The sequence below is a fragment of the Hyperolius riggenbachi genome, chromosome 4 (genome assembly GCF_040937935.1).
Source record: "Hyperolius riggenbachi isolate aHypRig1 chromosome 4, aHypRig1.pri, whole genome shotgun sequence".
NCBI classification, from domain to species: domain Eukaryota; kingdom Metazoa; phylum Chordata; class Amphibia; order Anura; family Hyperoliidae; genus Hyperolius; species Hyperolius riggenbachi.
Genome location: NC_090649.1, coordinates 487,013 through 512,817, shown reverse-complemented (window position 1 = coordinate 512,817; position 25,805 = coordinate 487,013). Strand labels below are relative to the sequence as shown.

At 49.7% G+C, this 25,805-nt stretch overlaps 1 protein-coding gene across 7 annotated transcripts in view; it reads right to left on the bottom strand.

The window, feature by feature from the left end:
- KHK (ketohexokinase) overlaps positions 1–25,805 on the bottom strand; it is a 217,064-nt gene that overhangs the window by 108,254 nt on the left and 83,005 nt on the right. For 4 of the 7 annotated variants that reach the window (XM_068279784.1, XM_068279785.1, XM_068279783.1 and 1 more), the window contains exon 3: positions 15,548–15,682. The exons of 1 other annotated variant lie outside the window; for it this stretch is intronic. In XM_068279784.1, coding sequence (XP_068135885.1) covers positions 15,548–15,682 — 135 coding nt within the window. Of the gene's footprint in view, positions 1–15,547; positions 15,683–22,413; positions 22,596–25,805 lie in introns of those variants that run through there. 2 more of the 7 variants (XM_068279782.1, XM_068279787.1) reach the window with 1 other exon arrangement.

The following is a 25,805-nucleotide window of genomic DNA, read 5'->3' as shown; positions in this document are numbered from 1 at the left end:
CCTCTACCATACACCATCCCACCACAGACCTATACCTCTACCATACACCATCCCACCACAGACCTATACCTCTACCATACACCATCCCACCACAGACTTTTACATCTATCATACACCATCCCACCACAGACCTATACCTCTACCATACACCATCCCACCACAGACTTTTACATCTATCATACACCATCCCACCACAGACCTATAGCTCTACCATACACCATCCCACCACATACCTACACCTCTGCCATACACCATCCCACCACAGACCTATAGCTCTACCATACACCATCTCACTACAGACCTCTACCATACACCATCCCACCACAGACCTACACCTCTATCATACACCATCCCACCACAGACCTATAGCTCTACCATACACCATCCCACCACAGACCTATACCTCTACCATACACCATCCCACCACAGACCTATACCTCTACCATACACCATCCCACCACAGACCTATAACTCTGCCATACACCATCCCACCACAAACCTACACCTCTACCATACACCATCCCACCACATACCTACACCTCTACCATACACTATTCCATCCTAGACCTACACCTCTACCATACACCATCCCACCACAGACCTATACCTCTACCATACACCATCCCACCACAGACCTATACCTCTACCATACACCATCCCACCACAGACCTATAACTCTGCCATACACCATCCCACCACAAACCTACACCTCTACCATACACCATCCCACCACATACCTACACCTCTACCATACACTATTCCATCCTAGACCTACACCTCTACCATACACCATCCCACCACATACCTACACCTCTACCATACACCATCTCACTACAGACCTATACCTCTACCATACACCATCCCACCACAGACCTTTACCTCTACCATACATCATCCCACCACAGACCTGTACCTCTACCATACACTATTCCATCCTAGACCTACACCTCTACCATACACCATCCCACCACAGACCTGTCCCTCTACCATACACTATCCCACCACATACCTACACCTCTACCATACACCATCTCACCACAGACCTATAACTCTACCATACACCATCTCACTACAGACCTCTACCATACACCATCCCACCACAGAACTATACATCTACCATACACCATCTCACTACAGACCTCTACCATACACCATCCCACCACAGACCCATAGCTCTACCATACACCATCCCTCCACAGACCTATACCTCTACCATACACCATCCCATCACAGACCTATACCTCTATCATACACCATCTCACTACAGACCTCTACCATACACCATCCCACCACAGACCTAAAGCTCTACCATACACCATCCCTCCACAGACCTACACCTCTACCATACACCATCCCATCACAGACCTATACCTCTACCATACACCATCTCACTACAGACCTCTACCATACACCATCTCACTACAGACCTATAGCTCTACCATACACCATCCCACCACAGACCTATAGCTCTACCATACACCATCCCACCACACACCTATAGCTCTACCATACACCATCCCTCCACAGACCTCTACCTCTACCATACACCATCCCACCACAGACCTATAGCTCTACCATACACCATTCCACCACAGACATTTACATCTACCATACACCATCCCACCACATACCTATAGCTCTATCATACACCATACCACCACAGACCTATAGCTCTACCATACACCATCCCTCCACAGACCTTTACCTCTACCATACACCATCTCACTACAGGCCTCTACCATACACCATCCCACCACAGACCTATACCTCTACCATACACCATCCCACCACAGACCTATACCTCTACCATCCACCATCCCACCACAGAACTATACCTCTCCCATACACCATCCCACCACAGACCTACTCCTCTACCATACACCATCTTACCACAGACCTATAGCTCTACCATACACCATCCCACCACATACCTACACCTCTACCATACACCATCCCACCACAGACCTATACCTCTACCATACACCATCTCACTACAGACCTCTACCATACACCATCTCACCACAGACCTATAGCTCTACCATACACCATCCCACCACATACCTACACCTCTACCATACACCATCCCACCACAGACCTATACCTCTACCATACACCATCGCACCACAGATCTACACCTCTACCATACACCATCCCACCACAGACCTACACCTCTACCATACACCATCCCACCACAGACCTATACCTCTGCCATACACCATCCCACCACAAACCTACACCTCTGCCATACACCATCCCACCACATACCTACACCTCTACCATACACCATCCCACCACAGACCTACTCCTCTACCATACACCATCTTACCACAGACCTATAGCTCTACCATACACCATCCCACCACATACCTACACCTCTACCATACACCATCCCACCACAGACCTATACCTCTACCATACACCATCTCACTACAGACCTCTACCATACACCATCTCACCACAGACCTATAGCTCTACCATACACCATCCCACCACATACCTACACCTCTACCATACACCATCCCACCACAGACCTATACCTCTACCATACACCATCCCACCACAGACCTTTACCTCGACCATACATCATCCCACCACAGACCTGTACCTCCACCATACACTATTCCATCCTAGACCTACACCTCTACCATACACCATCCCACCACAGACCTGTACCTCTACCATACACTATCCCACCACATACCTACACCTCTACCATACACCATCTCACCACAGACCTATAACTCTACCATACACCATCTCACTACAGACCTCTACCATACACCATCCCACCACAGACCTATAGCTCTACCATACACCATCCCACCACAGACTTTTACATCTACCATACACCATCCCACCACAGACCTATACATCTACCATACACCATCTCACTACAGACCTCTACCATACACCATCTCACTACAGGCCTCTACCATACACCATCCCACCACAGACCTATACCTCTACCATACACCATCCCACCACAGACCTATACCTCTACCATCCACCATCCCACCACAGAACTATACCTCTCCCATACACCATCCCACCACAGACCTACTCCTCTACCATACACCATCTTACCACAGACCTATAGCTCTACCATACACCATCCCACCACATACCTACACCTCTACCATACACCATCCCACCACAGACCTATACCTCTACCATACACCATCTCACTACAGACCGCTACCATACACCATCTCACCACAGACCTATAGCTCTACCATACACCATCCCACCACATACCTACACCTCTACCATACACCATCCCACCACAGACCTATACCTCTACCATACACCATCCCACCACAGACCTTTACCTCGACCATACATCATCCCACCACAGACCTGTACCTCCACCATACACTATTCCATCCTAGACCTACACCTCTACCATACACCATCCCACCACAGACCTACTCCTCTACCATACACCATCTCACCACAGACCTATAACTCTACCATACACCATCTCACTACAGACCTCTACCATACACCATCCCACCACAGACCTATAGCTCTACCATACACCATCCCACCACAGACTTTTACATCTACCATACACCATCCCACCACAGACCTATACATCTACCATACACCATCTCACTACAGACCTCTACCATACACCATCTCACTACAGGCCTCTACCATACACCATCCCACCACAGACCTATACCTCTACCATACACCATCCCACCACAGACCTATACCTCTACCATCCACCATCCCACCACAGAACTATACCTCTCCCATACACCATCCCACCACAGACCTACTCCTCTACCATACACCATCTTACCACAGACCTATAGCTCTACCATACACCATCCCACCACATACCTACACCTCTACCATACACCATCCCACCACAGACCTATACCTCTACCATACACCATCCCACCACAGACCTTTACCTCGACCATACATCATCCCACCACAGACCTGTACCTCCACCATACACTATTCCATCCTAGACCTACACCTCTACCATACACCATCCCACCACAGACCTACTCCTCTACCATACACCATCTCACCACAGACCTATAACTCTACCATACACCATCTCACTACAGACCTCTACCATACACCATCCCACCACAGACCAATAGCTCTACCATACACCATCCCACCACAGACTTTTACATCTACCATACACCATCCCACCACAGACCTATACATCTACCATACACCATCTCACTACAGACCTCTACCATACACCATCTCACTACAGGCCTCTACCATACACCATCTCACTACAGGCCTCTACCATACACCATCCCACCACAGACCTATACCTCTACCATACACCATCCCACCACAGACCTATACCTCTACCATCCACCATCCCACCACAGAACTATACCTCTCCCATACACCATCCCACCACAGACCTACTCCTCTACCATACACCATCTTACCACAGACCTATAGCTCTACCATACACCATCCCACCACATACCTACACCTCTACCATACACCATCCCACCACAGACCTACTCCTCTACCATACACCATCTTACCACAGACCTATAGCTCTACCATACACCATCCCACCACATACCTACACCTCTACCATACACCATCCCACCACAGACCTATACCTCTACCATACACCATCCCACCACAGACCTTTACCTCGACCATACATCATCCCACCACAGACCTGTACCTCCACCATACACTATTCCATCCTAGACCTACACCTCTACCATACACCATCCCACCACAGACCTGTACCTCTACCATACACTATCCCACCACATACCTACACCTCTACCATACACCATCTCACCACAGACCTATAACTCTACCATACACCATCTCACTACAGACCTCTACCATACACCATCCCACCACAGACCTATAGCTCTACCATACACCATCCCACCACAGACTTTTACATCTACCATACACCATCCCACCACAGACCTATACATCTACCATACACCATCTCACTACAGACCTCTACCATACACCATCCCACCACAGACCTATAGCTCTACCATACACCATCCCTCCACAGACCTATACCTCTACCATACAACATCCCATCACAGACCTATACCTCTACCATACACCATCTCACTACAGACCTCTACCATACACCATCTCACTACAGACCTATAGCTCTACCATACACCATCCCACCACAGACCTACACCTCTACCATACACCATCCCACCACAGACCTACACCTCTACCATACACCATCCCACCACAGACCTATACCTCTGCCATACACCATCCCACCACAAACCTACATCTCTGCCATACACCATCCCACCACAGACCTATACCTCTTCCATACACCATCCCACCACAGACCTATACCTCTGCCATATACCATCCCACCACAAACCTACACCTCTACCATACACCATCCCACCACAGACCTATACCTCTACCATACACCATCCCACCACAGACCTTTACCTCTACCATACATCATCCCACCACAGACCTGTACCTCTACCATACACTATTCCATCCTAGACCTACACCTCTACCATACACCATCCCACCACAGACCTGTACCTCTACCATACACTATCCCACCACATACCTACACCTCTACCATACACCATCTCACCACAGACCTATAACTCTACCATACACCCTCTCACTACAGACCTCTACCATACACCATCCGACCAGAGACCTATAGCTCTACCATACACCATCCCACCACAGACCTATACATCTACCATACACCATCTCACTACAGACCTCTACCATACACCATCCCACCACAGACCTATAGCACTACCATACACCATCCCTCCACAGACCTACACCTCTACCATACACCATCCCATCACAGACCTATACCTCTACCATACACCATCTTACTACAGACCTCTACCATACACCATCCCACCACAGACCTATAGCTCTACCATACACCATCCCACCACACACCTATAGCTCTACCATACACCATCCCTCCACAGACCTATACCTCTACCATACACCATCCCACCACAGACCTATAGCTCTACCATACACCATTCCACCACAGACTTTTACATCTAAAAATACACCATCCCACCACATACCTATAGCTCTATCATACACCATACCACCACAGACCTATAGCTCTACCATACACCATCCCTCCACAGACCTATACCTCTACCATACACCATCTCACTACAGGCCTCTACCATACACCATCCCACCACAGACCTATACCTCTACCATACACCATCCCACCACAGACCTATACATCTACCATACACCATCTCACTACAGACCTCTACCATACACCATCTCACTACAGGCCTCTACCATACACCATCCCACCACAGACCTTTACCTCTACCATACATCATCCCACCACAGACCTGTACCTCTACCATACACTATTCCATCCTAGACCTACACCTCTACCATACACCATCCCACCACAGACCTGTACCTCTACCATACACTATCCCACCACATACCTACACCTCTACCATACACCATCTCACCACAGACCTATAACTCTACCATACACCCTCTCACTACAGACCTCTACCATACACCATCCGACCAGAGACCTATAGCTCTACCATACACCATCCCACCACAGACCTATACATCTACCATACACCATCTCACTACAGACCTCTACCATACACCATCCCACCACAGACCTATAGCACTACCATACACCATCCCTCCACAGACCTACACCTCTACCATACACCATCCCATCACAGACCTATACCTCTACCATACACCATCTTACTACAGACCTCTACCATACACCATCCCACCACAGACCTATAGCTCTACCATACACCATCCCACCACACACCTATAGCTCTACCATACACCATCCCTCCACAGACCTATACCTCTACCATACACCATCCCACCACAGACCTATAGCTCTACCATACACCATTCCACCACAGACTTTTACATCTAAAAATACACCATCCCAGCACATACCTATAGCTCTATCATACACCATACCACCACAGACCTATAGCTCTACCATACACCATCCCTCCACAGACCTATACCTCTACCATACACCATCTCACTACAGGCCTCTACCATACACCATCCCACCACAGACCTATACCTCTACCATACACCATCCCACCACAGACCTATACATCTACCATACACCATCTCACTACAGACCTCTACCATACACCATCTCACTACAGGCCTCTACCATACACCATCCCACCACAGACCTATACCTCTACCATCCACCATCCCACCACAGACCTATACCTCTACCATCCACCATCCCACCACAGAACTATACCTCTCCCATACACCATCCCACCACAGACCTACTCCTCTACCATACACCATCTTACCAAAGACCTATAGCTCTACCATACACCATCCCACCACATACCTACACCTCTACCATACACCATCCCACCACAGACCTATACCTCTACCATACACCATCTCACTACAGACCTCTACCATACACCATCTCACCACAGACCTATAGCTCTACCATACACCATCCCACCACATACCTACACCTCTACCATACACCATCCCACCACAGACCTATACCTCTACCATACACCATCCCACCACAGACCTTTACCTCGACCATACATCATCCCACCACAGACCTGTACCTCCACCATACACTATTCCATCCTAGACCTACACCTCTACCATACACCATCCCACCACAGACCTGTACCTCTACCATACACTATCCCACCACATACCTACACCTCTACCATACACCATCTCACCACAGACCTATAACTCTACCATACACCATCTCACTACAGACCTCTACCATACACCATCCCACCACAGACCTATAGCTCTACCATACACCATCCCACCACAGACTTTTACATCTACCATACACCATCCCACCACAGACCTATACATCTACCATACACCATCTCACTACAGACCTCTACCATACACCATCCCACCACAGACCTATAGCTCTACCATACACCATCCCTCCACAGACCTATACCTCTACCATACAACATCCCATCACAGACCTATACCTCTACCATACACCATCTCACTACAGACCTCTACCATACACCATCTCACTACAGACCTATAGCTCTACCATACACCATCCCACCACAGACCTACACCTCTACCATACACCATCCCACCACAGACCTACACCTCTACCATACACCATCCCACCACAGACCTATAGCTCTACCATACACCATCCCACCACACACCTATAGCTCTACCATACACCATCCCTCCACAGACCTATACCTCTACCATACACCATCCCACCACAGACCTATAGCTCTACCATACACCATTCCACCACAGACTTTTACATCTAAAAATACACCATCCCACCACATACCTATAGCTCTATCATACACCATACCACCACAGACCTATAGCTCTACCATACACCATCCCTCCACAGACCAATACCTCTACCATACACCATCTCACTACAGGCCTCTACCATACACCATCCCACCACAGACCTATACCTCGACCATACACCATCCCACCACAGACCTATACATCTACCATACACCATCTCACTACAGACCTCTACCATACACCATCTCACTACAGGCCTCTACCATACACCATCCCACCACAGACCTATACCTCTACCATACACCATCCCACCACAGACCTATACCTCTACCATCCACCATCCCACCACAGAACTATACCTCTCCCATACACCATCCCACCACAGACCTACTCCTCTACCATACACCATCTTACCACAGACCTATAGCTCTACCATACACCATCCCACCACATACCTACACCTCTACCATACACCATCCCACCACAGACCTATACCTCTACCATACACCATCTCACTACAGACCTCTACCATACACCATCTCACCACAGACCTATAGCTCTACCATACACCATCCCACCACATACCTACACCTCTACCATACACCATCCCACCACAGACCTATACCTCTACCATACACCATCCCACCACAGACCTTTACCTCGACCATACATCATCCCACCACAGACCTGTACCTCCACCATACACTATTCCATCCTAGACCTACACCTCTACCATACACCATCCCACCACAGACCTGTACCTCTACCATACATTATCCCACCACATACCTACACCTCTACCATACACCATCTCACCACAGACCTATAACTCTACCATACACCATCTCACTGCAGACCTCTACCATACACCATCCCACCACAGACCTATAGCTCTACCATACACCATCCCACCACAGACTTTTACATCTACCATACACCATCCCACCACAGACCTATACATCTACCATACACCATCTCACTACAGACCTCTACCATACACCATCCCACCACAGACCTATAGCTCTACCATACACCATCCCTCCACAGACCTATACCTCTACCATACAACATCCCATCACAGACCTATACCTCTACCATACACCATCTCACTACAGACCTCTACCATACACCATCTCACTACAGACCTATAGCTCTACCATACACCATCCCACCACAGACCTACACCTCTACCATACACCATCCCACCACAGACCTACACCTCTACCATACACCATCCCACCACAGACCTATACCTCTGCCATACACCATCCCACCACAAACCTACATCTCTGCCATACACCATCCCACCACAGACCTATACCTCTGCCATACACCATCCCACCACAGACCTATACCTCTGCCATATACCATCCCACCACAAACCTACACCTCTACCATACACCATCCCACCACAGACCTATACCTCTACCATACACCATCCCACCACAGACCTTTACCTCTACCATACATCATCCCACCACAGACCTGTACCTCTACCATACACTATTCCATCCTAGACCTACACCTCTACCATACACCATCCCACCACAGACCTGTACCTCTACCATACACTATCCCACCACATACCTACACCTCTACCATACACCATCTCACCACAGACCTATAACTCTACCATACACCCTCTCACTACAGACCTCTACCATACACCATCCGACCAGAGACCTATAGCTCTACCATACACCATCCCACCACAGACCTATACATCTACCATACACCATCTCACTACAGACCTCTACCATACACCATCCCACCACAGACCTATAGCACTACCATACACCATCCCTCCACAGACCTACACCTCTACCATACACCATCCCATCACAGACCTATACCTCTACCATACACCATCTTACTACAGACCTCAACCATACACCATCCCACCACAGACCTATAGCTCTACCATACACCATCCCACCACACACCTATAGCTCTACCATACACCATCCCTCCACAGACCTATACCTCTACCATACACCATCCCACCACAGACCTATACCTCTACCATACACCATCTCACTACAGGCCTCTACCATACACCATCCCACCACAGACCTATACCTCTACCATACACCATCCCACCACAGACCTATACCTCTACCATCCACCATCCCACCACAGAACTATACCTCTCCCATACACCATCCCACCACAGACCTACTCCTCTACCATACACCATCCCACCACAGACCTATAGCTCTACCATACACCATCCCACCACATACCTACACCTCTACCATACACCATCCCACCACAGACCTATACCTCTACCATACACCATCTCACTACAGACATCTACCATACACCATCTCACCACAGACCTATAGCTCTACCATACACCATCCCACCACATACCTACACCTCTACCATACACCATCCCACCACAGACCTATACCTCTACCATACACCATCCCACCACAGACCTATACCTCTACCATACACCATCCCACCACAGACTTTTACATCTATCATACACCATCCCACCACAGACCTATAGCTCTACCATACACCATCCCACCACATACCTACACCTCTGCCATACACCATCCCACCACAGACCTATAGCTCTACCATACACCATCTCACTACAGACCTCTACCATACATCATCCCACCACAGACCTACAACTCTATCATACACCATCCCACCACAGACCTATAGCTCTACCATACACCATCCCACCACAGACCTATACCTCTACCATACACCATCCCACCACAGACCTATACCTCTACCATACACCATCCCACCACAGACCTATAACTCTGCCATACACCATCCCACCACAAACCTACACCTCTACCATACACCATCCCACCACATACCTACACCTCTACCATACACTATTCCATCCTAGACCTACACCTCTACCATACACCATCCCACCACATACCTACACCTCTACCATACACCATCTCACTACAGACCTATACCTCTACCATACACCATCCCACCACAGACCTTTACCTCTACCATACATCATCCCACCACAGACCTGTACCTCTACCGTACACTATTCCATCCTAGACCTACACCTCTACCATACACCATCCCACCACAGACCTGTCCCTCTACCATACACTATCCCACCACATACCTACACCTCTACCATACACCATCTCACCACAGACCTATAACTCTACCATACACCATCTCACTACAGACCTCTACCATACACCATCCCACCACAGAACTATACATCTACCATACACCATCTCACTACAGACCTCTACCATACACCATCCCACCACAGACCCATAGCTCTACCATACACCATCCCTCCACAGACCTATACCTCTACCATACACCATCCCATCACAGACCTATACCTCTATCATACACCATCTCACTACAGACCTCTACCATACACCATCCCACCACAGACCTAAAGCTCTACCATACACCATCCCTCCACAGACCTACACCTCTACCATACACCATCCCATCACAGACCTATACCTCTACCATACACCATCTCACTACAGACCTCTACCATACACCATCTCACTACAGACCTATAGCTCTACCATACACCATCCCACCACAGACCTATAGCTCTACCATACACCATCCCACCACACACCTATAGCTCTACCATACACCATCCCTCCACAGACCTCTACCTCTACCATACACCATCCCACCACAGACCTATAGCTCTACCATACACCATTCCACCACAGACATTTACATCTACCATACACCATCCCACCACATACCTATAGCTCTATCATACACCATACCACCACAGACCTATAGCTCTACCATACACCATCCCTCCACAGACCTTTACCTCTACCATACACCATCTCACTACAGGCCTCTACCATACACCATCCCACCACAGACCTATACCTCTACCATACACCATCCCACCACAGACCTATACCTCTACCATCCACCATCCCACCACAGAACTATACCTCTCCCATACACCATCCCACCACAGACCTACTCCTCTACCATACACCATCTTACCACAGACCTATAGCTCTACCATACACCATCCCACCACATACCTACACCTCTACCATACACCATCCCACCACAGACCTATACCTCTACCATACACTATCTCACTACAGACCTCTACCATACACCATCTCACCACAGACCTATAGCTCTACCATACACCATCCCACCACATACCTACACCTCTACCATACACCATCCCACCACAGACCTATACCTCTACCATACACCATCCCACCACAGACCTATACCTCTACCATACACCATCCCACCACAGACTTTTACATCTATCATACACCATCCCACCACAGACCTATAGCTCTACCATACACTATCCCACCACATACCTACACCTCTGCCATACACCATCCCACCACAGACCTATAGCTCTACCATACAGCATCTCACTACAGACCTCTACCATACACCATCCCACCACAGACCTACACCTCTATCATACACCATCCCACCACAGACCTATAGCTCTACCATACACCATCCCACCACAGACCTATACCTCTACCATACACCATCCCACCACAGACCTATAACTCTGCCATACACCATCCCACCACATACCTACACCTCTACCATACACCATCTCACTACAGACCTATACCTCTACCATACACCATCCCACCACAGACCTTTACCTCTACCATACATCATCCCACCACAGACCTGTACCTCTACCATACACTATTCCATCCTAGACCTACACCTCTACCATACACCATCCCACCACAGACCTGTACCTCTACCATACACTATCCCACCACATACCTACACCTCTACCATACACCATCTCACCACAGACCTATAACTCTACCATACACCATCTCACTACAGACCTCTACCATACACCATCCCACCACAGACCTCTACCATACACCATCCCACCACAGACCTATAGCTCTACCATACACCATCCCACCACAGACTTTTACATCTACTATACACCATCCCACCACAGACCTATACATCTACCATACACCATCTCACTACAGACCTCTACCATACACCATCCCACCACAGACCCATAGCTCTACCATACACCATCCCTCCACAGACCTATACCTCTACCATACACCATCCCATCACAGACCTATACCTCTACCATACACCATCTCACTACAGACCTCTACCATACACCATCCCACCACAGACCTATAGCTCTACCATACACCATCCCTCCACAGACCTACACCTCTACCATACACCATCCCATCACAGACCTATACCTCTACCATACACCATCTCACTACAGACCTCTACCATACACCATCTCACTACAGACCTATAGCTCTACCATACACCATCCCACCACAGACCTATACCATACACCATCCCACCACAGACCTATAGCTCAACCATACACCATTCCACCTCAGACTTTTACATCTACCATACACCATCCCACCACATACCTATAGCTCTATCATACACCATACCACCACAGACCTATAGCTCTACCATACACCATCCCTCCACAGACCTATACCTCTACCATACACCATCTCACTACAGACCTCTACCATACACCATCCCACCACAGACCTATACCTCTACCATCCACCATCCCACCACAGAACTATACCTCTACCATCCACCATCCCACCACAGAACTATACCTCTACCATACACCATCCCACCACAGACCTACTCCTCTACCATACACCATCCCACCACAGACCTATAGCTCTACCGTCCATACACCATCCCACCCCATACCTACACCTCTACCATACACCATCCCACCACAGACCTATACCTCTACCATACACCATCTCACTACAGGCCTCTACCATACACCATCTCACCACAGACCTATAGCTCTACCATACACCATCCCACCACATACCTACACCTCTACCATACACCATCCCACCACAGACCTATACCTCTACCATACACCATCCCACCACAGACCTATACCTCTACCATACACCATCCCACCACAGACTTTTACATCTATCATACACCATCCCACCACAGACCTATAGCTCTACCATACACCATCCCACCACAGACCTATAGCTCTACCATACACCATCCCACCACATACCTACACCTCTGCCATACACCATCCCACCACAGACCTATAGCTCTACCATACACCATCTCACTACAGACCTCTACCATACACCATCCCACCACAGACCTACACCTCTATCATACACCATCCCACCACAGACCATTAGCTCTACCATACACCATCCCACCACAGACCTATACCTCTACCATACACCATCCCACCACGGACCTATAACTCTGTCATACACCATCCCACCACAGACCTCTACCATACACCATCCCACCACAAACCTACACCTCTACCATACACCATCCTACCACATACCTACACCTCTACCATACACCATCTCACTACAGACCTATACCTCTACCATACACCATAGACCTTTACCTCTACCATACATCGTCCCACCACAGACCTGTACCTCTACCATACACTATTCCATCCTAGACCTACACCTCTACCATACACCATCCTACCACAGACCTGTACCTCTACCATACACTATCCCACCACATACCTACACCTCTACCATACACCATCTCACCACAGACCTCTACCATACACCATCCCACCACAGACCTATAGCTCTACCATACACCATCCCACCACATACCTACACCTCTACCATACTCCATCCCACCACAGACCTATAGCTCTACCATACACCATCTCACTACAGACCTCTACCATACACCATCCCACCACAGACCTATAACTCTGCCATACACCATCCCACCACAAACCTACACCTCTACCATACACCATCCCACCACATACCTACACCTCTATCATACACCATCCCACCACACAGACCTATACCTCTACCATACACCATCCCACCACAGACCTATACCTCTACCATACACCATCCCACCACAGACCTATACCTCTACCATACACCATCCCACCACAGACCTATACCTCTACCATACACCATCCCACCACAGATCTACACCTCTACCATACACCATCCCACCACAGACCTACACCTCTACCATACACCATCCCACCACAGACCTATACCTCTGCCATACACCATCCCACCACAAACCTACACCTCTGCCATACACCATCCCACCACATACCTACACCTCTACCATACACCATCCCACCACAGACCTATAGCTCTGCCATACACCATCCCACCACAGACTTTTACATCTATCATACACCATACCACCACACAGACCTAAACGTCACACAGATACTCACCTGTTCATATGCAGAATGGTTCTGCTTCCATTGCAGATATTGCTGATGACTATGGAAGCTGGGAAGGATGATTCTGGGTGACTGACAATATGTCTCACATCTATACCGTAACTTGCCAAACTGTCCAGAACAAAACTGCCAAGGAGGGGAGAGAAGGGCAAAGATCCAGGCCAATTAATGGTTAATTATTGACAGAAAGTAAGAGAGAGAGAGAGGGAGGGAGAGAGAGAGAGAGAGAGAGAGAGAGAGAGAGAGAGAGAGAGAGAGGAGAGAGAGAGAGAGAGAGGGAGAGAGAGGAGAGAGAGAGAGAGAGAGAGAGAGAGAGGGAGAGAGAGAGAGAGGGAGAGGGAGAGAGGAGAGAGAGGGAGAGAGAGGTAAAGGGAGAGGGAGAGAGAGAGATAGGAGAGAGAGGGACAGAGAGAGAGACACAGAGGGAGAGAGAGAGGGATAGAGAGGTAAAGGGAGAAGGAGAGAGAGAGAGAGAGAGAGAGAGAGAGAGAGAGAGAGAGAGAGAGAGAGAGAGAGAGAGAGAGAGAGAGAGAGATGAATTGAGAACATTTAAGCTAAGAAAACATTAAAAGGACAACGTGAACGCCATATTAACATCATTTGAATTCAGGTATCCCATAAATTCCACAAATTCGTTCTGTTGCCCCTCCCACACTATCAGGATATCATCGATATATAGCGGATCCAGAGTCTAATCCGCTCCAGGAACCCATTCCTCGATGAATAGATGTAATTGGCCTCCCAATGGCCCATGAAAAGGCCGGCATAAGTGGGGGCCACAGGACTTCCCATGGCCGTGCCGACCTCCTGATGCAGTGTTCTCCCCAGAAATTTTTTCCAGCCGGGTGGTATGAAAAAGTAGCCGGGTGGGGATAGACAGTCTAGGTGCTACTAGGTGGGGAATCACTTCCCCCGCTTCCCCCCCCCCCACACACACACACACACATACCCCTTTAAAGTGACATGCTAGGCTCTGTCTTGTGTACAGGAATCCCCTCCTGCTCCCTCACCGCCATTCCAAGCTGCTGTGTTCCTTATCACCGCACCTCCTCGATCATGCTCTTGTGGGTGGGAGCATTTTGCCCATGCACAGTAGCAATTTTTAGTTACTGTGCATGTGCAGCACGCTACCGGACATGGGAACATTATGGAGGAGGCGAGTGGCAAGTGGCCACGCATGCAGAGTTCAGAGGGGGCAGCAGAGGAACAAAGCAACCCGGAATGACTGCAAGGAATAAGAACAACTTAAAGGGCTGGAGGAAGCCCCAGGTAAGTAGCTGGCCATTTTCTTCTAATAGTGTCTCTGAAAGTTTTAACTACTCTGCAGCTGATTTGATAATGAAACTAGCAGCTTTTCCTATATACATGGGCGGTCCTAGTGAGGAAAAGAGGATTTCTGGGCCATAGCATGATATTGATAAGCAGGCAGCTTATGGATCTTATGAATATCATGCTAGGGCACCAGATATCCCCTCTTACACCACCTATGTATATAGGAAACATGGGAACACATCTTAGTAGTTTCATTTTCAAATTCAGTCAGTCACACGGAATATAGCTGGGTGTATGGTTGTCAAGGGGCCAGGGTGTCACTAATCACTCTGCTGCTGTCTGGCTTTGCCCTGCGAGTCTGTGACCATCTCCTATCTCCCCCTCACCTGTAACACTTCTGGCATTAGTCACAGCCCGTGGAACTCGGTAATAAGGAGGTCAAAGGGTCAAGCATCCCCCCTCCTTCAGCAGCAGCCAGCAAGACACACACACACTGTGCACACACACACAGTACACACACACACTGTACACACACACACTGTATACACACACACACTCACACACTGTACACACACACTGCACACACTGTACACACACACACACTGTATACACACACACACACACACACACACACGCAATGGCCGGCAGCTGGATGAATACTGGGAGTTGAGGACAGGAGCGTCTGGCTAAACATTGCATTCCACAGAGAGAACTGAGCCACGCATCTTGCATCTTCTCCCTTCCTCTCCAATATTCTGCTCAACGAACTGAGCTGCGTGACGTCACCTGCACTCCCCGCCCCTCCACACAACTGCCGGGAGCTGAGGAGGAGGGCGGAGGAAGCGTCCCTGAGTGACAGCCGCTGCTGCTAACTAATGAGCACACAGAACGCTGATATTATCAGCCGGGCGCTTGGGGGAGATGACCCGGGCGGCCCGCCCTGGTAAAAGGCTCTGGGGAGAACACTGTGATGGTACCACTGGCGGTCAAACAGAAATGAGTTCCTGGTGAGGACAAACTCCAGACCCGCCAGAAGGAACCACTGCAATGCTTCATCATCCGTTAACTCAGGCACGAACTATCTAATTGCCTCTAAGCCATCTGTATGGCAAATACGACTGTATAAAGACACAACATCTACCGATGCTAGATGATAATCAGGCTGCCACTCAAAAGAGCCTAAAATATTTAGTACTTCTGTAGTGTCCCCCACATATGAAGGCAAAGATCTCAAAAGGGGTCTCAACTGAAAATCAAGAAATTGGGACAAGGGCTCCGTTAATGAACCAATGGCTGAAACAATGGGACGGCCTGGTGGGTTTTCCAAAGATTTGTGAATTTTAGGGATGCAATACCACACCGGGCTACGGGGAAATTGAGGAAGCACTACAGAAGTACTGGAATTTATGGGATACCTGAATTCAAATGATGTTAATATGGCGTTCACGCACACTTGGGGTGATCAGCAGTTGCAATTTTTGGATTTGGAAGTCCAGATTCATGAGGGTGTGATTCTGACTAAAACCTATAGGAAACCTACGGCCGTTAATACCCTCTTAAGTGCATCCAGTTACCATCCATCCTCTACTGTCAGGGGAGTCCCCTATGGACAGTTCCTCAGATTGCGCAGGAATGCTAGCTCCTGGGAGACTTTCCTTGAACAGGCAGAGGATTTAAAGTCCAGACTGTTGGATAGGGGGTATAAATTACATATGGTCCAACAAGCCTTTATAGGACTTCCTTATTAAGAGCAAATAGAGATAGGAATCAGAATGGGAATCAAGATAGATTTTATATGCATTTCTCCTATTCACCAATGTTTGGTTGCATTAAACAGGCAATTCAAAAAAATTGGTGGATCATCCAACAAGATAAGGCCTTGAAATGAAAAAGTGCTGTACAGCCTTGTATTTCTTATAAGCGGGTCCCCAATTTAAGAGACAAGTTAACACACAGTGAATTTGTGAGTTCTCAGTCACAATCCTGGCTAGGTTCTAACCGCCCTAAGGGTAATTTTAGATGTCAGAGATGTTCCTGTTGTAATTTCATTGAATTAGGCGATACTTTCACTCGCTTTGGACGGACGTGCAGGATTAAACCATTTATAAACTGTAGAACAAAGGGGCTGGTGTATGCTCTGATTTGTCCTTGTCAGCGTATTTATGTGGGTGAAACCACTAATATGCTCAAGGACCGCTACCAGGCCCACTGCAGGTCCGTTCATAGCGGTGAGGGTTGCCCTAGAGTCATCGAACACATGCGGGGGGCCCACAACAGTGATGTAACTAAAATGAGGTTTCTGGGTCTTGAACAGGTAAAACACGATCGGAGGGGTGCAGGGCCGGATTTATACTGTTTACCTCCCAAGGCCCACTATCAGCAGCCCCCCCCCCCCCTGCCAACAATATCTCAACACCCCCAAATGTTTACACACTTTTCCCCAGTGTTCCTGCGCTGGAACCCTCTGTACATATTCAGACCCCTCACTGCTGCTTGGGACCCTCTTCTTCCCTGTGGGTGCAACCATGCTGGGTCTGTGCAAGTATGGCCCACACGTCCAGTAGCACAAAGCCTTTTGTGCACGTCTGGTTTTGTGCTAATGGGAATGCATGGACCATACTTGTGCATGCCCTGTACAGTTGCACTTGTACATGGGAGTGCAGCCAGCGCCAAGAAAAAATAGGGTCCTGGGTAGCAATGGGGGGGCTGTATATGTTCATGACCCCCAGTATGTGTGCCTCCCCCCCACACACACACCTTAGTATCTGTAGTCAGATGCTGTCTCCTCCCCTTAATATAAGTAGTCAGAGGCTGTCCCTGTGCCACCCCGTTTTAGTATAAGTAGCTGCCCCTGTCCCCTTCACTTTACCATAGGTAGTCAGATGCTTAACCCCTCTCCCCCAGGTAGCCAGATGTTTACACCTCCCCCATACCCATAGGTAGCCACAAGCTCACACCCCCCTCCTTATGGGTAGACTAGCCAGATGCCATCTCCCTCCCTTTCAATATAGGGAGCTAAAATATGCTAGCACTAAGTCACCCCCTCCCCCCAGCAGAGCAGGAGCCAGTGTGGATGATGTCCACTTACTCCCCCCCCCCCCCCCAACTTCCCTCTTCATTTCCGGAGTGCAGGAGCAGAGACACAAAGTCACTAACATTCTCCAGGCTTCCAGCGCCGAACGAAGCTTCCTCTATCCTTCCGTCAGCTGCCGCTGTGCGCCTCTCCCTCCTGTCGGCGTCTCTCACATGTGACTCGTCTGCAAGTTACCGGCAAGTCACATGTGAGAGACGCCGACAGGAGGGAGAGGCGCACAGCGGCAGCTGACGGAAGGATAGAGGAAGCTTCGTTCGGCGCTGGAAGCCTGGAGAATGTTAGTGACTCTGTGTCTCTGCTCCTGCACTCCGGAAATAAAGAGGAAGGCTCTGGGAAGGGAGGGGCGGCTGAGTTAGTGATGCGGCTGCTAACAGGAAGCCGCTGGCCGGGTAACCGGAAGACAGTTTGCCTCTCTACGCTACAGGCAGAGTCACTCCAGCATGCCATATACCGCTCCAGCATAGTAAAAGGGCTGCCTGCGGACTTGAAGAGCAGCTCCTCTCAGGGCGGGTGACAGCTGCAGGCAACCTATCACCACCCGCCCCAACATTTCTGGTGGATTCTGGCGCCCTAGGCACTGGCTTTGGATGCCTTTCCCCAAATCCGGCCCTGGAGGGGTGGTGATTGGCACCGCAAACTCTTGCAGAGGGAAAGTTTTTGGATTGCATATTTTGATGCAGTTGGACCTCTAGGGCTGAATGAAAAGAATAATTTAGCAGTTTTCCTCTAAATTGTGGTGTTTATATTATATATTTTTCATTGATTTTATCTGTGTTACAATGCTTTGTTTTTGCTTCCTAGGTATGTGATGGCTGCTCTGGTCAGACAGTGTGCGTCCTGCTGGGCTGCTGAGTTTGGAGCTTAAGTGCTTCATTCTTTTCAGTATCCTATGAACCTTTAGATAAAAATATTTTATTTTCTCCTCCCCACTGGCACGGCACTGAGGCCGACCTTGGTTGTGTCCATATCTTATAATTAGATCTATTTAGTCCTTGGGCTGGTGAGCAGCTGTATTTTTATCTTTATTTCCATCTGCTCCTTAAAGAGACTCCGTAACAAAAATTGCATCCTGTTTTTTATCATCCTACAAGTTCCAAAAGCTATTCTAATGTGTTCTGGCTTACTGCAGCACTTTCTACTATCACAGTCTCTGTAATAAATCAACTTATCTCTCTCTTGTCAGACTTGTCAGCCTGTGTCTGGAAGGCTGCCAAGTTCTTCAGTATTGTGGTTCTGCTATGAACTCCCCCTTCCTGGCCCCTCTATGCAAACTGCCTGTGTGTTATTTAGATTAGGGCAGCTTCTCTCTTCTCTCTTATCTTTTACAAGCTGGATAAATCGTCCTCTGAGCTGGCTGGGCTTTCACATACTGAGGAATTATAGACAAGGGCAAAGCTGTTTGCAGGAAGAAAAGAGCAGCCTGAAACTTCAGTGCATGAGAGATGCAGGGGGAAAGAAACACACAAATGATCTCTTGAGATTCAAAAGGAAAGCTGTATACAGCCTGCTTGTGTATGGATGTATTTTCTATGTGTGGACATACTGTACATCAACCTACTTCCTGTTTTGGTGGCCATTTTGTTTGTTTATAAACAAACTTTTTAACCACTTCCGGATACCGGGTGGTTTTGCTGATCGGTGCTGCGTGGGCTCTCCAGCCCGCAGCACCGATCAGCTAGCAGCCAGGCCGATCAGACTTCCCCCCTTTTTTCCCCACTAGGGGGATGTCCTGCTGGGGGGGTCTGATCGCCGCCGGCTGCTTGCGCTTGCGGGGGGGGCTCTCTTCAAAGCCCCCCTCCGCAGCGCTTCCTGGCCGCCTTCCCCTTCCCTCCCTCTACCTCCCCCTGTGAGCGGCGCAGGACGGAATTCCGTCCTGCGCCTGATGGGATAGGCTTCAGCCTATCAGGTGCCGGCGGTCCCCGGCCAATCAGAGGCCGGGCTCGCCGATCTCCGCCACGGCGCTGCTGCGCAGCAGCGCCGTATACATGTAAACACCGGGGAAGATCTTCCCCGTGTGTTTACATTTACCCTGCGAGCCACGATCGGCGGCTCGCAGGGTGTTCACGGAGACACCCTCCGTGAACTGACATGGAACGGCCGCTCATACGAGCGGCCGTTTCCATGCAATCCACTTCAGGATTCAGGGGCGTAGTTAAGCGTACGCCGAATCCTGAAGTGGTTAAAACTGTTTTTAACCACTTTTAATGCGGCGGGGAGCGGCAAAATTGTGACAGAGGGTAATAGGAGATGTCCCCTAATGCACTGGTATGTTTACTTTTGTGTGATTTTAACAATACAGATTCTCTTTAAGGTAATTCTAATTGTGGCAATATTAATTTTGGCCACTGGATGGCAGCAATGGAGACTACATTCATGGACCTGCATGCGTATATTAGTTTATGCCATGCTGCCCCTATGCGGACAGTGCTGGTAATCCATGCGTATTGCGCCCTGACCGATGCGGCTTTTTGTCCGCATCCGTCTGACGTACGGGTTGGAGCCTCCTCCGGATATGATGTAAGTCTTCCGGGTTGCGCTCCATTGAGCGGATGTTGCCTCCCCTTTTTTCCATTCTAGGATGGCGTGCGCTCCACACTGGTCAGCGCGACAGGGGCCATGAATGCAGCTGCTCCCTAAACAAGAAAATATGGTAAGCATCTATTTAAAGGGGGATTTTACACTGGGGCGGTTGTCCTGACGAAGCGCCACAGAATGTGACGGCGCGAAATGGCTGTCGACCTCCCCATACGCCTGTACCTCTCTCTGCCAGTCTGTGGAAATGTAATGTATGCCTTTTAACTTTTTTCAAATAAATGCCAAGTTTTATACAGGGATGTGCAAGGCCTTTCTCTCTCTTTTTTACTTGTTGGTAGTCTGGCTGGTGGACTCTCCTCAGGCAGAAGCCACGTGGTCACATTGGTGGTCCTGCTGGTGGACTCTCCTCAGGCAGAAGCCACGTGGTCACATTGGTAGTCTGGCTGGTGGACTCTCCTCAGGCAGAAGCCACGTGGTCACATTGGTGGTCCTGCTGGTGGACTCTCCTCAGGCAGAAGCCACGTGGTCACATTGGTGGTCCTGCTGGTGGACTCTCCTCAGGCAGAAGCCACGTGGTCACATTGGTAGTCTGGCTGGTGGACTCTCCTCAGGCAGAAGCCACGTGGTCACATTGGTAGTCCTGGCTGGTGGACTCTCCTCAGGCAGAAGCCACGTGGTCACATTGGTAGTCTGGCTGGTGGACTCTCCTAAGGCAGAAGCCACGTGGTCACATTGGTGGTCCTGCTGGTGGACTCTCCTCAGGCAGAAGCCACGTGGTCACATTGGTGGTCCTGCTGGTGGACTCTCCTCAGGCAGAAGCCACGTGGTCACATTGGTGGTCCTGCTGGTGGACTCTCCTCAGGCAGAAGCCACCTGGTCACATTGGTAGTCTGGCTGGTGGACTCTCCTCAGGCAGAAGCCACGTGGTCACATTGGTGGTCCTGCTGGTGGACTCTCCTCAGGCAGAAGCCACGTGGTCACATTGGTGGTCCTGCTGGTGGACTCTCCTCAGGCAGAAGCCACGTGGTCACATTGGTAGTCCGGCTGGTGGACTCTCCTCAGGCAGAAGCCACGTGGTCACATTGGTAGTCTGGCTGGTGGACTCTCCTCAGGCAGAAGCCACGTGGTCACATTGGTAGTCTGGCTGGTGGACTCTTCTCAGGCAGAAGCCACGTGGTCACATTGGTGGTCCTGCTGGTGGACTCTCCTCAGGCAGAAGCCACGTGGTCACATTGGTGGTCCTGCTGGTGGACTCTCCTCAGGCAGAAGCCACGTGGTCACATTGGTGGTCCTGCTGGTGGACTCTCCTCAGGCAGAAGCCACCTGGTCACATTGGTAGTCTGGCTGGTGGACTCTCCTCAGGCAGAAGCCACGTGGTCACATTGGTAGTCTGGCTGGTGGACTCTTCTCAGGCAGAAGCCACGTGGTCACATTGGTGGTCCGGCTGGTGGACTCTCCTCAGGCAGAAGCCACGTGGTCACATTGGTGGTCCTGCTGGTGGACTCTCCTCAGGCAGAAGCCACGTGGTCACATTGGTGGTCCTGCTGGTGGACTCTCCTCAGGCAGAAGCCATATGGTCACCTCATACTGCCCAGTAATAATCATAGCAGGTAAATGCTTCTCCCTCCCCATTACCAGGGCTCTCATTACTGATTGGCCCAGCAGCTGTGGGCGTGGCCTCATTGTACAATATTATTGCAGGACAGTAGAGCATTGCATACTGGGAACTGGCGTCATTCATAAACCACGAACTAAGGCATGGGGAAGGGGAGGGAACATACAAATTTGCACATCACCATTATATACAGACTCCTCCTCTTCCTTTAAAGACTCCACCCCATTACTATAATTCTGACTCCACCAGGTCCTCCATTTATGGTCTTCTTCATCCCATTAACACAATAAAGACCCCTCGTCTACATAATTTCCTTCTCACTGACGCCACGCCTCCATATCATTCATTTATCACTCTGCTACTGATATTCCTCTGCTCCAACTTGTTCCCCTTCCCCCTACACAGATCCCTCCCACTTCATATATACCCCTCCCACTCAGCCCAGATCTCGCCCACTTCATATATACCCCTCCCCCTCAGACCAGATCCCTCCCACTTCCTATATACCCCTCCCCTCAGCCCAGATCCCTCCCGCTTCCTCTATACCTCTAACGCTCAGCACAGATCCCTCCCACTTCACATATACCCCTCCCACTCAGCCCAGATCCCGCCCACTTCATATATACATCTCTCTAGCTCAGCCCAGATCCCTCCCACTTCATATACACTCCTCCCCCTCTGCCCAGATCCCTCCCACTTCATATATAGCCCTCCCGATCAGCCCAGATCCCTCCCACTTCATATACCCTTCCCCCTCACCCCAGATCCATCCCCCTTCATATATACCCTCCAGCTAAGCCCAGATCCCTCCCACTTCATACATACCCCTCCCCATTTTACCATTATAATGCCTCCTCTGCTAACACAACTCCACCGAATGAGACTTCTCTTCCCGCTACTTACTCTGCCACGTGTCACCGCTACTTACTCTGCCACGTGTCACCGCTACTTACTCTGCCACGTGTCACCGCTACTTACTCTGCCACGTGTCACCGCTACTTACTCTGCCACGTGTCACCGCTACTTACTCTGCCACGTGTCACCGCTACTTACTCTGCCACGTGTCACCGCTACTTACTCTGCCACCTGTCACCGCTACTTACTCTGCCACGTGTCACCGCTACTTACTCTGCCACGTGTCACCGCTACTTACTCTGCCACGTGTCACCGCTACTTACTCTGCCACGTGTCACCGCTACTTACTCTGCCACGTGTCACCGCTACTTACTCTGCCACGTGTCACCGCTACTTACTCTGCCACGTGTCACCGCTACTTACTCTGCCACGTGTCACCGCTACTTACTCTGCCACGTGTCACCGCTACTTACTCTGCCACGTGTCACCGCTACTTACTCTGCCACGTGTCACCGCTACTTTACTCTGCCACGTGTCTACTCTGCACGTTCACGATACTTACTCTGCCACCTGTCACCGCTACTTACTCTGCCACGTGTCACCGCTACTTACTCTGCAATGTGTCCACCGTGTCACCGCTACTACTTACCAATGTGTCACGCTACTTACTCTGCCACGTGTCACCGCTACTTACTCTCTGCCACGTGTCACCGCTACTTACTCTGCCACGTGTCACCGCTACTTACTCTGCCACGTGTCACCGCTACTTACTCTGCCACGTGTCACCGCTACTTACTCTGCCACGTGTCACTGCTACTTACTCTGCCACGTGTCACCCGCTACTTTTGCCACGTGTCACTGCTACTTTACTCTGCCAC